This window comes from Hypomesus transpacificus, chromosome 25, assembly GCF_021917145.1.
Source record: "Hypomesus transpacificus isolate Combined female chromosome 25, fHypTra1, whole genome shotgun sequence".
Classification (NCBI taxonomy): domain Eukaryota; kingdom Metazoa; phylum Chordata; class Actinopteri; order Osmeriformes; family Osmeridae; genus Hypomesus; species Hypomesus transpacificus.
Window position 1 is genome coordinate 3,456,310 of NC_061084.1, and position 16,629 is coordinate 3,472,938.

The following is a 16,629-nucleotide window of genomic DNA, read 5'->3' on the forward strand; positions in this document are numbered from 1 at the left end:
GCGCGCTGCTCTGTGTAGGCTACTTATAAGGAATTACAAAGAAGAACGTTTTGAATTATAACAAGGATATTAAAAATGGACCACGGTCGTAAATGCTGTGTTCCAGGCTGTACAGGGAAGGCTAACACTCACAGTCTTCCCAAGGAGCCAAACATTCAACAGGCATGGCTGCTGTTGTCTACGAGAAGATCCCGGCGAAGTTCGACACTCAATCATTCATTTGCTCTGAACATTTCACCCAAGACAGTTTTGACAACCTTGGACAATTTCAAGCAGGATATGCTAGGAAGCTGAACCTGGAAAGAGGTGCTGTTCCAACCGTATGCTCATTGCAACCGCAAGCTCTAAGGACAGTATGATGTTGTGCTAACAGTTATTAGCAATGCTAACGTTTCCTGTATATAGCATACCAGGTAGAATGCTAAATACGTTTCTACACACATCAAATGATTCTAGCTAGACTAGCTGTAGTCTGCATTAGAAGGGAAGCTTCCGAAAAATAGCCAGAAAACGAACTGCAGTCTGGCTTATTGCTAACGTCTGTCTAGATAATCTATTTGAAAGAACTGGAGAAAGGCAGGTTCTAGATACAGGATACGTTAGCATTGCTAGTAACTGTTACTAGTAACACCTAGACTGTAAGCATGTAAACAAGTTTAGCTTGCTAGTTAACGCAAGAGCATAGGTAGAATGTGTGATCATTTAGCCTAGTTTATTGGCAATGGGGCTAACGTTGATTCATGTTCCTGACTGTGTTTCATTCAAATAAATAACCTGTGTAATGAAAATCTACAATTCACGATGCATGTTTGTCCAGATCTTTGTCATGTTATTTTACAGCAAGATATCTAGAGCTAGCCTAGCTAGCTAACTGAAGCCGAGTAGAATCACGATATGGTTTGGTTGCTAAGCTGTAGCCTAACCTTCTACCCACCTAAGTCAATCCAGTTTGCTTCAACAACAGAAGTGGAAACAAGTAATGTTATCATTTCAAATGATATATAGTCAATCTGTTGAAAACAGTGTTGTGTAGACACAATAGATTTATTTGCGCGTTTTTATTTCAAGTCTCCAACTTCGGTGTTTTAGCGAGTGCTGCTGTTGGCCGTGTTGCGTTTTTGCTCCCAGCTTCACTCGTTGATAACCAACCAATCAGCGCGCAGCTGATCTAAATATTAATGAGCATACCATAAAAGGAGAAAAGCTAGTGTTTATTCCCGGGAAGATTTCAGAGGATCTGTCAGAGGGCATAGAACAGCACCCGGGCCATTTTCAACCCAACCAATGTTACATACCCTATTCGGAGACCTTAAGGAACAGTGTGAAATACCCAAAAAAAACAGTCAATTGCCCCTTTAAGGCAATACAGTTGTTAAGCTTTGCAGCTAACTTTTTTAAAGTAATGGTGAGTAGTTCAGTTCAAAATAAAATTGGTTTTCATTTCTTAAACCCTCTCTCTGGGGCCCCAGATAGCTTTCCCCCCTTATGGGCGGAAAGCCTGGCTCCTTGGGAAGATTGAGTGTTAGCCTTCCCTGTACAGCCTGGAACACAGCATTTACGACCGTGGTCCATTTTCAATATCCTTGTTATACTTCAAAACGTTATTCTTTGTAATAGCTAGCATGGGAGATTTACGCTACCTCGGACTGGGCAACAACACCAGTGAGTGGGCTGGTCTGCATGTACATTTTTGGGTGTGACAAATATACAAACTAGAGCCAAAAAAGGCGTTTCCTGGATTGATGTCAGTCCGGTGGCTTTGTTGAAAAGCTAGCGTTTTACAGCAAAAAAAAATCATTTTGAGATTTGCATAGGAAAGAGGTGTCAATGGACTTTGAGGTTCACTGTAAGTTCAGTTTACCCTCCGAACTGTCGTTATTCAACTATGAAAAGGTAAAATCGGTTTGGCAATCAATCGCTCCTTTAAATGGTAAATGTTATGAAGCGCTTTTTTATCTAGCGGAACTCAAAACGCTTTACATTTTTTCTTCCCATTCACACACACAATCAAACACTGACGGCGACAGAGCTGCCATGCAAGGCCCTGACCTGCCCATCAGGATCAACTTGGGGTTCAGTGTCTCCTGGCCATGTCAGTGTCACATGGCCAGGAGTAGGGGTGGACAGTATGAACGCATTGAAATATACAGGTATGAATTTGCCCTACGATGTGAATTGACTATACCGTGCTAACCGCGGTAGAGCCTTCTAGAAATACGATTTGTTAAAGCCCATTATCGCCAAGCATGGCATAAAATTACCGTACCTAAAGTTTAATGCAAACACCGCAATCAATCTACGCGTCCTATCAATCTATCGTAAGGAATCTTCCGCAATCCACGAAAACATTATAATCAATCTTACACATCCTCATAACCAGTAGGTTTATTGCACAGATGGAAGAGAGTCTCATCTTCGGGCAAAATGTTGCCTTCCATTCATTTTCAATGGAGGTCACGTGACAGGCCCCGCAAGGTAGTAGGAGATAGCTGGCAACGCGAGCCAGGAGAACAGGCTGCCTAGCAAGAGAAGCAAACCCTATTTCATGTGTTTATTAGGGCATTTGTGGACGATCAATGTTAGTATGTTGCTAAGTATGACATCCTAGATAGCACAGCAAGGACATTCATGAAAGGAAGTAAATTATATTCCCACACAGAGCCGCTCATGAGGAGTAGGCTAATTCACATTAATTTAGTCGCTGCCAGTGGATCGGCAGCCCTAGTGTATTAAGTGACAGGCAATTAGGTGAAGTACAGCTGCAACTAACCATTATTTTAATAATCGATTAATTTGTAGATTCTTTTTTTGATTAATCGATTAATCGGATTTAAAAAAAAAAACATTAATTTCCAAACCTTTATTAAAAAATTTAACTGACAGTGCAAATTCACAGTGCAAAAAAAATTCTGAATGTGTACAAACAGGCACACAATTTAAGAAAAGTTTTTAATATTAGCGTGTATTTAATTCTATTTTCAGAGATGAGCAATTTATTTGAGTTTTGTTTAAAACTTTATTGAAAATTGAAATGTTGTGGAGTAGGCCAGACTTTATTAGAATAATCTGGTGTATATTTGAGATTTGACACATTTTTGAAAAACTTTAAGATTTATTTAATTCAAGATCAATTTATTTGAAACTTCATTGAAAAAGTTAAGGCTGTTGAAGTATACCAGACATTGTTAATATACTCTGGGGTCTGTTTGCGATTTTATATTCATAAAAAATATTATAAAAGTCTACATAAAAAAAAATTAGATGGGTAGTTTTCACCCGGTCCCTAACGCAACGCTGCAAAGTAGCATCTTTCGAATGTGAGACTAATGTGGAATATGAAACTGACTTCACCTCGGTCAATTTACATTTGCATTTAGTCATTAGCAGACGCTCCTATCCAGAGCGACTTACAGTAAGTACAGGGACATTCCCACCGAGGCAAGTAGGGTGAAGTGCCTTGCCCAAGGACACAAGATCATTTGACGCGGCGGGGAATCGCTCCAGCAACCTTCTGATTACTAGCCCAACGTATAATAATTCGTAATAATTCCTTCGTTAATAATTCATTACACAGTTAATTTGTTAATAATTTTTTACATTCAATATGAATCCAAAATGATTCACACCTTCACAAATTAACAACTAACATATCATTTCTGCATTATGCATGTAGCAACGCTAGTGCTAAACAACTATTTAACTGGTCGGCTCCATGACGCCGGGTAAGTAGCTAGCTCTTGAGACTTCTCACCAAAAGAACGAAGGGGAAACTTCGAGTACTGTAAGTCGCTCTGGATAAGAGCGTCTGCTAAATGACTAAATGTAAATGTGAGTAAGGTACCTAGCGAAAAGTTGCCTCAACTTTCCTCGACTTTAAGCTACGGCACTAATGCTGAAGGCTCGCTGATATAGCTGTCGGTCTTACTAGAACGGCATATGTATGCATTGTTGCTAACGTGTGCTGACGTTGTGACTGTGTGCATATGTGGGAAAGACGCATGAGTGACAGAGAGACGGAGGGAGAGCAGGGGAAAGGAAATGCAGCTGAACGAATACGCTGCGTGGTTTAACCTAAATAGCGATAAAACATTTTTTTTTACGAAACGCAATGTCTGGCGGCCGGTGTTGATTCTGTGGCGCACCGCCACAAATTAGTCTTTGTGTGGGAAACACTGCCAACGCTTTTAATAATCGATTTTAATCGATTCATTGTTTCAGCACTAAGGTGAAGATAACAAGGGCAACGCTGCGCAAACTTTACTTGCAGATGAATTAAACTTGAGGCGACAAGCAAAAAGCAAATTGCCTGTTTGTGTGAAAATAGCTATATCTCATCAGTTTTTCTGAAATAGTGTATTCTGTAGTGCGGTCAGTTTTATGCGTTATTAACGGCGTTAACGCAAACCCATTTTAACGGCGTCTTTTTCTTTATCGCGTGACTAACGTTCTTTTTGGCCAAGCAAACGTTGTCGTTTTTCTCACATGCTGTTGCAGCAACTATTGACGTTAGAAAAACTACAACACCACACCGGCTCTAGCTAGACCGGAAACAAAACAACAAGCACGCAGCACACACTTGTTTGGGCTTGCAAGCCGGATAAAGAGTAGTAGGCTAACATTACGTTTTGAGTGGATGGCGAGTGCGAGACGCCGAAATGGATGCCAACAAAATTCAGAATGGAACATTTACTTTTAAAAAGTTGCCAAATGGTTCCATTAACAAGACCAAAGTGATCTTTGTGTTTTGTCGTTGTGAACTGAGCAATCATTGCAGCATGTCCAGTCTGAAATACCACTTGATGGCCAAGCACACAGCTGATAAGAATTCTCCGCCCCCTCGTTAAAGCCAAGCGTTTGCAATGTTGTTTTAAGAAAAGAAAAAAAAACTTGTGCACTAAGCAGTCCGATCCACTTTTCCATTTTGATAAGAGCATCAAAATGAGAAAAGATTATGGGACAAAAATAAATTAATGGACATTTAGAATAGATAAAAATGTGCCATTAATTGCAATTAATCGCAAGTTAACTATGACATTAATGCGATTAATCGCAATTCAATATTTTTAGCGTTTGACAGCACTAGTATTTTGCTATTCTTTTAGGGAGGCGGGTGGTCGTCCAAAACAGTGGGAGGGGAAACACTGTTCTGAAGACCAATTTACCTTGATTAGAATACAAAGTAGCTTCATGCTAAAGTTAACTGGTTCAATATTGAAAATGTTTCCTTCTTTATTGAAGATTAAAGATTGGTTCATCATACATTAATCATATAGCTACAGATGTTATTGTTGCTGTTTATGTAAGCAATGATATGTTATTGTTGCATTTTTTTATTGTATTTTGCTTGTCAAATTACATGTAGTTACTTGTGGCTATACAGATTGTTCCTTGACTCAGCCACCAAAGTACCCTATGCACTTTGGAGCCATGATTTTCAAATAATGTTTTAGCATGTCGCATTGGATAAAATATTTATAGACACTGTTAATGCATTCTCACTTTTTCACAGGGAGTGAAAGCCATGATTGAAGACAAGGGTCACCATGTGACTGACTACTTTGTGGTGGCTGGGCTAACGGACAAATCCACACCCCTGGAACAGGACCTGTCAGACACAAAGTCTGGCGGGCCCAAAGCTCCAATTACTGACCTAGCAGTCATTAACAAGTCAGCTGGTGAGACAGTGCCAGAGGGGTTCACCTGCATTGATAGCACCTACAGTGGGCAGCAAGCCAACCTCAACCATGGAAGCCTCAAAAGCCCGGATCTATTCTTATGCTACAAGAGGGGCCGTGGGAAGCCACCACTTATTGATATTGGGTAAGTATGTTGCTTCTGAGTTATTGTTTTGGGGCGGTTCAATTGGCACACAATTGTTTTTGATTGTCACACTATTGTTTTTGTTAGTTTTATTATTATCCTACCATGGGAGTCTAAGGCAGCCCATAGAATTGTATGGTAAAAAGTTTTTACATTTGTCACACTCATTGGGGACAGTCTCCTGATCCTTTTCACCAAGTTCCATGTCTTAAATTGAGCCCATGTCTTGAAATTTGACCAATGGGTCAAAGTTGGAGGTGCATTAATGCATGTAACTTTTGAATGAAGTATCATTGGATTCCTTGGATCAAGACTATTTGAATGCAGGGTTTTTCCTACATAGAGAACATTTTGGCGCGCGCCAAAGCCGTTTTCCCAAGCGCCAATGACAAATCCCGAGCGCCAAAGGCAAAAAAACCTGTGTTCAATGCATGTCAGCGAATATGTTCTCAATAGTATGTTTCAAGTAGGCTACAGCCGAACCCTCATTCTGTTTTGATCAATAATAATCAAGTTGATAAGCGTGTGTTCTTGTCTGAGAATACGCAACTGTGAGGTGCGCGAATGGACAGAGCGGCCACTAAACTGTCGTTCCGCTGCGAGGGCCAGCCCGACATGCACGAATAGTACACCTGTAGCCTACAAATGGAAATTACATTTCCACTCAAAATGCTGACAAAAGTTTGATTTACGATTTCAAACGCAGCCTCCATTGGTATTCTTAACCTGGAATGATAACATATAGTGCTGTGTTTCCTCTATGGCTACATTTCTGCCGTCATGGTATTAGAAATCAGGCTGTACAAAAGTTTAGTCCGTATATCAGCAGTGAGTGCATGTCGGAGAATAGCACGGACACGCGCTTCACACCGCAGTTGAGATTGCGCGTGTGCGTCCTTGAGAACGTATAACTTATGTTGTCAGTTCTTAAGATCGTTATTGTATAAGTCTATAGTTCTTGCAAATTTAAATCAAGTTAACTGGTGATTTTCGTTGTTTGTATTCTTCCCCTGCTAGCTAAATTGCACATGTCTGTTGATTTGATAGCGATTGCTGCCCTTTCTCAGGTTTGTATTTTAGGTGAATTATTATGCTGAAGTAGTTTTAATTAATAAAAAGTAACAGCATTTATGCCATTTAAAACATACTTTATAACTTTATTGCTTTAGGGGAAATAGGACGAAAATATGTGTGTGTGTGTGTGTGGGGGGATGCAAAACACTTGGGAATAAATAAATTGATTAGAAAAAAGAAAAAAAAGAATACATATATATATTTTTTTGGAGCACCAAAGACCCATTTTGACCCAGGAAAAACCCTGGAATGCACCCTATGACGTTGTTTCCGTCATTAACGTTTTTCCGCCATTTTGAATTTTCTGAAAAACTACTAGATAGTTCTTTTCTGATATGGCATACCAATTCAAAAGATATCACATTTTTCCATATCTCCTCCTAGTCCGTCACTCTGTGATTTTCACAAATGTAATCAGATCATCTTCAGAGCACCTGACAAACATTTATGAAATTCTGGTTGACGTACAAACGATTTTGAAGAGCACGCCAAAGTGGACGTGCGACAAAAGGCTGTTTTTACTTATAACTTCTGAACAGTTTGACCAAAAGTCACAAGAATGGTCTAGCTGGACAGCTTCTCTTCAGCCCTGACCCCCAGGACAGCTTCATCCAGCTGGCCTGCCCTGCCTGCAGGCCCTGCTTGCCCCTGCCTGCCAGCCCTCCAGAGACAGACAGTCACCCCTCAGACACAGTAGCTCTGCAGACAGTTTTTTTGAGGACACTGATGAAAAAGGACAAACCAGCATTTCTTAGTTGGATGAAAGTCTAAATGTTTAATCCTTTCCATGTCCCAGTATGCCAAGCTGCTGACTCGTAGTGTCTTAAGTGGTGAAACCAGTTCAAGTGATAGACTTTTGACCTGAATCCAATGATTATTCATCTGAATAAAAACCTCTCAAGAGAAGTACTGCTTCTTTATTAATATATATAATTTATGTAATTGCGCAGCTCCCCCTGTCAATGATCTAGCACCTCCTCAGCACTTGCATTAAAAAGTCGACCCTGCGCAGGGTTGATTGCAACTGGTGTTGGAAATCACATGTAGTAGGGCAGAATAGAGGAACTGGGCAAAGGGTGTTGGTGTGGAAAGTCCCCAAAAACTGTGCAGAATGGGCAAAAAATATTTAAAGGCATTGTATCGAGGCCCATTTGGAGAAGAAGCCATAGGATATTTACAATTGTAGTAGGCCATTAGATCTGTTTAAAAGTTCAGTAGTGTAATTTGTTGGATATGAAGCCCCCACCCCCCACTCCATAGACAGTTGGTGACAGAGAGTTGCAGACATTAAGTTAAACATATTCATGCCTTAAGATTAGAGGAAAAAATAGAGACTAAATGTATGGAATGGATGTTGAAACTCAGTTCTCTGAGTTGGTGGTTGTCAGTTTAGGCAAAGGTAGGCTTTTAAACCTCTAGTTTTAAAATAATTCAGATTTGATTGGGACTCTCTCTTTTATACATTTATAGTTGGATTTGAATTTTATCAGACATTTAATTCATTTAGCAAGTTGTTTAACTCAACAACCATAACACATTACATATGGTATACAAAGCTGCAGTCAGATTTGGCAAAATTGTTAGCTTGGATGTTATCTTTACATATAGATGGGGTCTTGACAGGGTCGGACTGGGACCGAAAAAACTGCCCGGAACTTTTAAACACAGACTGGCCCGCCCCCCCCCCCCCCCCCTTCCACTTTTTCCTAACTTTATTTTTCCATATTTGTCTCTGTTTCTGCATCAGCTATTTGATGTTGCAAAAGAACAATAATCAATTGAAAACTATATTCAATAATGACAAACAATTCAACAAACTAATTTCCATATAATAACCCTGTTAACAGGGTCTGACTCTATTGTGTACAGTTGCATTGCTGCCCCTGACAGTCTCTCCACTGGACCCTGTCACCACAGCAGCCTCCATCTCTTGCCCTGTGTCACCTGTGGCTGCTTTAATTAGGGATGCACCGATCCGACTTTTTCAGTCCCGATACCGATGCCTGGGCTTTGTGTATCTGTCGATACCCGATACCGATCCGATACCGTTTTTGAATTAATAATTAACTGTATACCTCCCACCTTATACCTTCTTTCCACCATGTGGAAAATACTAAAGGCACCAGACTTTCCTAACTAAGACAAAATAACAGGTGTAATCTACTGCATTCTTATTTGTTTGTTATTAAAACAACAATTGTGCATTCAAAATGCGAAAATAAAATGTAATCAAACGTAGGGCCTATTAAAATAAATAAAATGTAGCAGTAGAAAAAAATAGTGTATTGGTCAAACATACAATAGTAATCATACTGTAAGTCACTCTGGATAAGAGCATCTGCTAAAATGACTAAATGTAAATGTAATCAAACAGAAACCAAACATTGTAAACATTCAAAAATTCCAAAAATATTTGAATTCTTATTTATTTGTTGTTGCTGGTGTGTAAACCATGGAAGTTTTTACCTTGAAGCATTGCACCGTGCGGTATACAGCTCGTGTCCAACCAGTGGACAGAAACTTAAAAGCAACATGGAGCGAGCCAAAGAGTTGGCTGTGTGGAGATATTTCACGCTTGCAACCCCAACTAGTTCGTCGGCTGTTTGCAATGTCTGCAAAGTAAATGTTTTGAGGGGATCGGTGCACCCCTAGCTTTAATACACAAAACAGAAAATCAAGACAATTGCATTTGAGCCACATAGCACTTTTATTATTTAAAGCCCCAAAACATGTTGTGCATATTTAGATGAGTGCCGAAAATACAGCTGCTTACAGCACCTGGCGCCTCTGGATGTTGTAGAGGGTGAATCTACACGACCGGGAGACTGCAGCAATGTGGGCCGTGAGGGAGAGCTCATCATCCATGGTAACCCCAAGGTTCCTGGCAGAGGATGAAGGGGTCACCGTTGCAGATCCCAGGGTGATTGAGAGGTCGTGGGAGATGGAGGGTTTGGCCGGAATTATGAGAAGTTCTGTTTTGGCGAGGTTCAGCTGGAGGTGGTGCACGGTCATCCAGGCGGAGTTGTCTGCGAGGCAGGCCTCAATCCTAGCTGAGATTCCCGGATCGGTCGGGGGGAACGACAAGTACAGCTGCGTGTCTTCAGCGTAGCAGTGGTAGGAGAAGCCATGGTAGGTGATGATTGGTCCAAGTGAGGTGGTGTACAGCGAGAAAAGGAGGGGTCCAAGGACGGAGCCCTGTGGGACACCGGTGGGGAGCTGGTGAGGGCCTGACAGTTTGCCTCTCCAGAAGACCTGGTAGGATCTTCCCGACTGGTAGGATGAGATCCACTGGAGTGCAGTGCCAGTGATGCCCATCTCAGAAAGTCTGGAGAGCAGGATATGGTGGTTAACCGTATCAAACGCTGCAGAAAGGTCCAGCAGAATGATGGCGGATAATTTTGAAGCTGCTCTGGCAGACTGGAGGGAGGTGGTGACTGACAGGAGAACAGTCTCTGTGGAGTGGCCAGTCTTGAAGCCCGATTGGTTGGGGTCAAGCAGGTTGTTCTGAGAGAGAAAGTTTGACAGTTGGTTAGATACAGCACGTTCAATTGTTTTTGAAAAGAAGGGTAACAGTGATACCGGTCTGCAGTTCTGGAGGACGGCAGGGTTAAGGGAAGGCTTTTTGAGTAGAGGGGTAACTCTGGCCTGTTTGAAGGCAGAGGGAAAGGTGCCGGAGGTAAGAGAGGAGTTTAGGACATGGAGAAGAAAAGTTATGATTAGGGATGGGCATAATTAATCGACGATCAATTATCGATCATTAAGAATTTAGTCGATAACATTATTTGTCCATCGATAAAACTAATGCGTGTTCTGTTGCGTAGTGTGAGTCTTGAAGGATTGCAATGGATTTCGCTATGTGGCAGCAATTAGCTAAACATTTTACCAAAAAACGCCACAGGCCTACTCAATTACCGGCGAGTTTCCATGTAGCTATTTCAAAAGTAAATATGAAGAGGTCACGGCGAAGTGTAGCGTGAGACCATATTGACAAAAAAATTCCTTTGTTCACTGCCAATACTGCAAAGCTGAGTATAAATACAACTCCTCCACGACTCAAATGATGTACCACTTGAAGAACGTACATCCGACCCTGGTTAGTGGCGGTGCATCCTGCTCTTGGTGCTAGCACGGAGGAGCTGCGATGCACAACGAGCAGAGAAAATTACCCAACGGATCTGTAAGTCCATCGAGATGGATATGCTACCCTTAAGTATTGTTGAGGGCGAAGGTTTTTATGAAGCTTTGTTAATTAGCCGGAAAAAAACGAGGGTCAGTTGTGTTTGAACACAGGCTTCTAGCTGTCGGCTCCGCTTCTAGGAGTTACAGAAATAGTTGTTTTTCTTGTAATACCTAGTAAGGGGTCCCATTATCGTCCACCTAGTTCTCGACGCTCGTTAGCAATGTTACCAAAATGTCGTTATACTTCAAATTAAAAACGTTAGGCCTATGTCACAGCATTATACTTTAATATATAGATACACACCTATATTATAACATTCCGGTATTGAAATCCAATCCGGATATGCCTAGAAATGTCACTTTCCTGATTTTAGCAGTTAGCCAGGGGGTCCCATTATCATCCACTCAACCACTTTCAATGGAGAATTGTCAGTTTGACGCTGCGGAAGGCAGATGCTACACATATGGTTTGAGAGCGTATTTACACACTCAAATCTCGAAGTAAGAAGCTGTAATTTGGTGTGCAGCATAATAAGATGTGCACATATCGATGAGTTACTTTCTTTCGTTGCTGCTGCATATTTTCTTTAAGAAATGAACGGAAGAAACGGTTGTGGACTATAATAGGGCCCCGAACGTTGGAGATTTAGAGTGGACGATAATAGGGCCCTTTACACTACAGATCTCAATGCGGAAACACGCTGTGTTTTTTCTATTTTCACTGCATTTTAATATAGCCTATAAATTGTGAATTTTAATATTAAAATTTTAATGATTAATCGAAAATCGATCGTTAATTCTCCCGACGATCGATTAAGACAATTTAGTCGAATGCCCATCCCTAGTTATGATGGAGGGGGAGATGGTTTGAAAGAGACGAGAGGGGATAGGATCAAGGGGACAGGAGGTGGGGCGATGAGAGAGAATGAGGTCAGAGATCTCTGCCTCGGACAGGGGAGAGAAAGAGTTTAGACATTTAGTTGCAGGGATGCAAACAGCGCGCTTTTTCGCGCCTCTCGCTTTTTTCACGTCAGTTTGGGTGACTTGCGTGAATCGTGCAGATCCTAAGAGTTTTTTTTTAAGGGGCGGGGGTCTGATTATAATTGCACCAACAGTAATTCTGGATGGCCTCCACCAAACAAGTAAATATGAAATAAGCAAATCAGCAGTAGCCAATGCGCGCAAGCGTGAACCACTGGTGTTTCTTCTTGTTGCGTATCTTTTACTGTCTGCGGTGGGTACTCAATAAACGAACTCCGGTCCAGATCCAGACCGCAATACCTAGACCAGGGTCGGACTGGCCTTTGGAAGAATCGGGAGATTTCCCGAACGGCCGGTCATACGAACGGCCGCTATGGCCACGGTACTATTCAAGAAAAGAAAATGTGCCGACTAGTTTACGCTCACTCTGAAGACGTCCTGAATACCAAGCATCTGTTTAACTGAAGCGATCCAAAATCCAAAGGATGGGGGTGGGCATTGCCCCCGTGTAAACTTGAACGGTGCACTTGTCCGTCCAGTTTACAGATCACGATTGGTCAAAAATCTATAGTTTTCCGGGTACAGCCAATTCGTTGGAGCTATTTTAGCTAACATCGTTGTTTCTTTAGCAAAGAAATGGAAAGGAAAAGAAAATGAGAAAAGGGTGGCGCTGAAAAAGGTAGAGATACAAAACAACGGGCACTGTAAGCAAATGCTGCACAAATGCTGCAAGTATAGAATAAATGTTTAGGACGTCAAAAGACGGAGGAGGAGAGAGTTTGCAGCCCGAAGATGCGGCTGTACCAGAGGCGCTTGGTGCAAGCAGCTGTAAGCATCTGTATTTTCGACATTTCGAAAATTCAAATATCATTCCAAACCATATTGGGTTTTTTCTTCTAAAAAACCTTATAATGTAACCAATATGTAGGCTATATATTTTAAATGAAGTTAAATAAATGGGCAAGAAAAAAGGGCACTCATCTAAATGGCATAAGGTTTAAGCAGAGCAGTGTGAGAGAAATGTTTGCGGCCAGGGAGCACGTACCTGGGGTCAAGTACTGTAACTTAAGCTCTTTAAAACCTTGCTTTTTATCAATAGCCTACTTATCAATACCTCGGCGCAAACTCACACTTTCTGCATGTTCCAACGAGTGATTTTGCTTCAGATGGTAAAAAAGGTTTCATATATATTAGTATTATAATTGGACCAAAACGCTGTTTTTATATGTCCAGAGACGTTATAAGAAATCCGCAAAACCGTTTGCAGACCTCTCCAGAGGTCCCCAAATGATTTACGCACCTAGCAAGCGGTTGCCTTGGAGATGTTGACAACACGGCGCCGGCACCAGATTCGTCGTGTTTGATTTGGGATTTTCCTACGTGTTGTTATATTATATAAAAAAACGAATATGGACAGATCTATCAACACCTTTGTAAGCAGAGATTTGTTAAAACGTTTGTTAACCGAGACCGTAGGTCGAGGTCAACAAGAAGTCCACATTTGCAGTTTGTCGTATTACCAGACTTGGTAACCACCTGTTTGTTTACTACTGTACACCAATTTGCACCGAACACTGTCCTGCTCTTTGTCAGATTTCAAAAAGCCAAACAACTTCCAAATAACTGAACAAGACTAACCCTTTTTATCAACAATTTCTTCATTGGAAGTTGCTCCCTCGCCATGCCTATCGCTGTCACTGTTTTCGGCAATAAGACTAATTTTCCGAATTAACATTAGCTACTCCACTCGACTATGAGGCTCAAATTCAATTGTCTTGATTTTTCTGTTCTATGGAGGCACAGGTGAAACAGGGAAAGAGATGGAGGCTGCTGTTGTGACAGGGTCCAGTGGAGAGACTATGACAGGTGCAGCAATGCAACTGTACAAAATAGTCAGACCCTGTTAAAACAGGGTTAGTATATGGCAATTAGTTTGTTGAATTGATTTTTATTATTGAATATAGTTAACTGATTATTGTGACCATCAAATAGCAGATGCAGAAACAGAGACAAGTATGCCAAAAAGAAAGAGAGGGAGAAAGTGGAGGGGGAGGGTCTGTGTTTCAAAGTCCCTGGCTGTTTTGGGGTCCCAGTCGCAACCTAGACGCAAATCATTGATGCGTGATTTTGTGCTATAGCCTATATTTTTTTCCTGCTAGATTTGCTTTATATCTTCCGTGTCCAATCTAAAGCTCCAATCAGGAGCTGTAATAACTGTAATCACCATGACAACTCACTCACTCAACGTTGGCTGCAACCCCTGTGGGTAACGCAGGTTGTGTGTGTCATTCGCAACAACGCAGGCTAATCGATTTGCTAACGGTAGCTAGCCTACCTGTTTCTTCCTTCCGCATTTGTGTTGCCGGTGGGGAGCACAAAACCGATGTGTTTGATCTGCAATGAGACGGTTGCCCTTGTCAAAAGTGGTAGAGGTAACGTGAAATGTCACTATGACAAAAAGCATAGACACTTTGAACAAAATTACCCCCAGAACTCTGGTCTATGGGAGAAAGATGACCAGGGGCACGGGTACTGTGCCCTCCTAAACCTAAGTCAATTTTGAATGGGAGTCAATGGGAGAGGTAAGGGCCAGAAAAATAAACCATGGTCCGTTCCGGACCCTGGACTGAATGGAATTTTGGTGAGTGGACCTTTTGAGTTTCTAATTGAGTACGCCTGTTTTAGGAGAAGCCGAGCTTCCCTTGCAGTCTTAAAGAAATCTCATACTGTCATGGATTTTATTAGGAAGGTGACCAAGGCATACACAGCTTGTGGCAAGTAGAACAAACTACCTCTCAAAAGTAAGAACCCACAGGCCTTGTCCTCCATTGATCTTGTGGTGAGGGGCCATTCAGGAGGGGCCAGGATCATCAACATTTAGTGCCCTTAGAGGTATCCAGGAAGAAGAGGAAGAAGGAATAAAACCAGAAGAAGTGCTAGATAATTTAATAAGAGTTTATGTCTCGGAATAAAAAATGAAATAGAATATTACAAATTAGTGTCTGTGTATTTTGACCGTCAGAATGTAATTTTACTCTGTGCATATACGGGTGGGCCAGGGATGTCAGGGGGCTGGTGGCAATGTAAGTATGTGGATATTTGCCACGGGGCGAGGGCTTCAATTACCTCTCTCTTTTTTGACCATACATGTGTTTGCATCCCTGTAGTTAGGTCAGTCAAGGAGGGTGAGAGGGTAGGAAAGGTGGGTTTAGGGAACCGACTGCTAATGTTGTCGTTTTTTTCTCAAAGGGGGAGAAGTCCACTGCTGTCAGGGTGGAGGGAGGGGGAGGTGGGTTAAGAAGGGTGGAGAAGGTAGAAAAAAGTTTGTGGGGGTTTAAAGCAGAGTTAATTTTGTTCAGCAAGTAGAGGGTGTTAGCACCAGTTATGTGAGAAGAGAAGGATTTAAGGAGGGAGTGATACTTATCAAGGTCCAGACCATCTTTGGACTTGCGCCATCTCCTCTCAGCTGCCCGAAGGGTGGACCATTCTTCATGAATAACATCCGTAAGCCACAGGCAGGAGGGAAAAGATTGTGCAGGTTGCGCCGGAAAGTTACGAAGGGAGGGGAGGGGAGGTAGGAGGAGTTGGAGGCAAAGAGACAGAGAATTGGATAAAGTAGTGATCAGAAATGTGCAGTGGGGTTACAGAGGTTACGTCAGTGATACAGTTATGTGTCAGGATGAGGTCTAGCTGTTTGCCTGCCTTGTGGGTCGCCGGTGTGCTCAGCAGCGTCAGGTCAAAGGAAGTCAGGAGAGACAAGAAGTCGACGGCCTGCGTTCCTTGGAGGTGGATGTTGAAGTCCCCAAGGACTATCAGGGGGGTTCCATCATCCGGGAGGACGCTGAGGAGCATGTCCAGCTCCTCCACAAAGTCGGCTAGCGATGGTGGGCGATAAAGAACAATTAAGCATGCTTTGATAGGATCAGTTAGCATAACATAATTATGTTCAAATGATTAGGCAGTAACAGGGAGTGGTGTGGATGTGTATTTCATATGTGGGGATAGAAGCAGCCCTGTCCCACCACCCCGCCCGGTTGAGCGGGGTGAGCTAGTGAAGGAGTGGTTGACGGAGAGAACAGCTGGAGTTGCAGTGTTCTCTGGGCGGATCCATGTCTCTGTCAGTGCAAGGGCATGAAGAGAAGCATGAGATGCAAACGCCGGGATGAAGTCTGCCTTGTTCACAGCAGACTGTCAGTTCTATGGCCCTATAGAAAGAGAGAGGGCAGGTGGAGAAGATCTTAATCTGCTTGACTAACCCAAGGTCCGAGTCAATAATGAACCCAAGGTTCCTAACATGAGCTGACACTAAGAAAAAAAATACTAATCATGTTACCAAGACTAGCTCTCGAGCCAGCAGGACCAAAATGTATAACTTTCTAGGTGGAATATAATATAAATAGGGTGACGCTTATCAGATCGGGCCCCGTCGGCAGACTCCCTCAGATAGACTCCCTTGTCTTTGTTCGACCGAGTCTTCTTGCACCGAGGCTGCCAGACAAGGCTGCCTCTGTAGTGCTAGCCACCTTAAATATGCTAATGCCCAGATACAACGCCCCCAATTACTGTCAAACAAAA

At 42.2% G+C, this 16,629-nt stretch overlaps 1 protein-coding gene across 6 annotated transcripts in view; it reads left to right on the forward strand.

Moving 5' to 3' along the window:
- dennd4c (DENN/MADD domain containing 4C) overlaps positions 1-16,629 on the forward strand; it is a 186,643-nt gene that overhangs the window by 18,801 nt on the left and 151,213 nt on the right. For all 6 annotated transcript variants that reach the window (XM_047048963.1, XM_047048965.1, XM_047048961.1 and 3 more), the window contains exon 2: positions 5,510-5,820. In XM_047048963.1, the coding sequence (XP_046904919.1) occupies positions 5,522-5,820 (299 nt within the window). In that variant the 5' untranslated portion in view covers positions 5,510-5,521. The remainder of the gene's footprint in view (positions 1-5,509; positions 5,821-16,629) is intronic.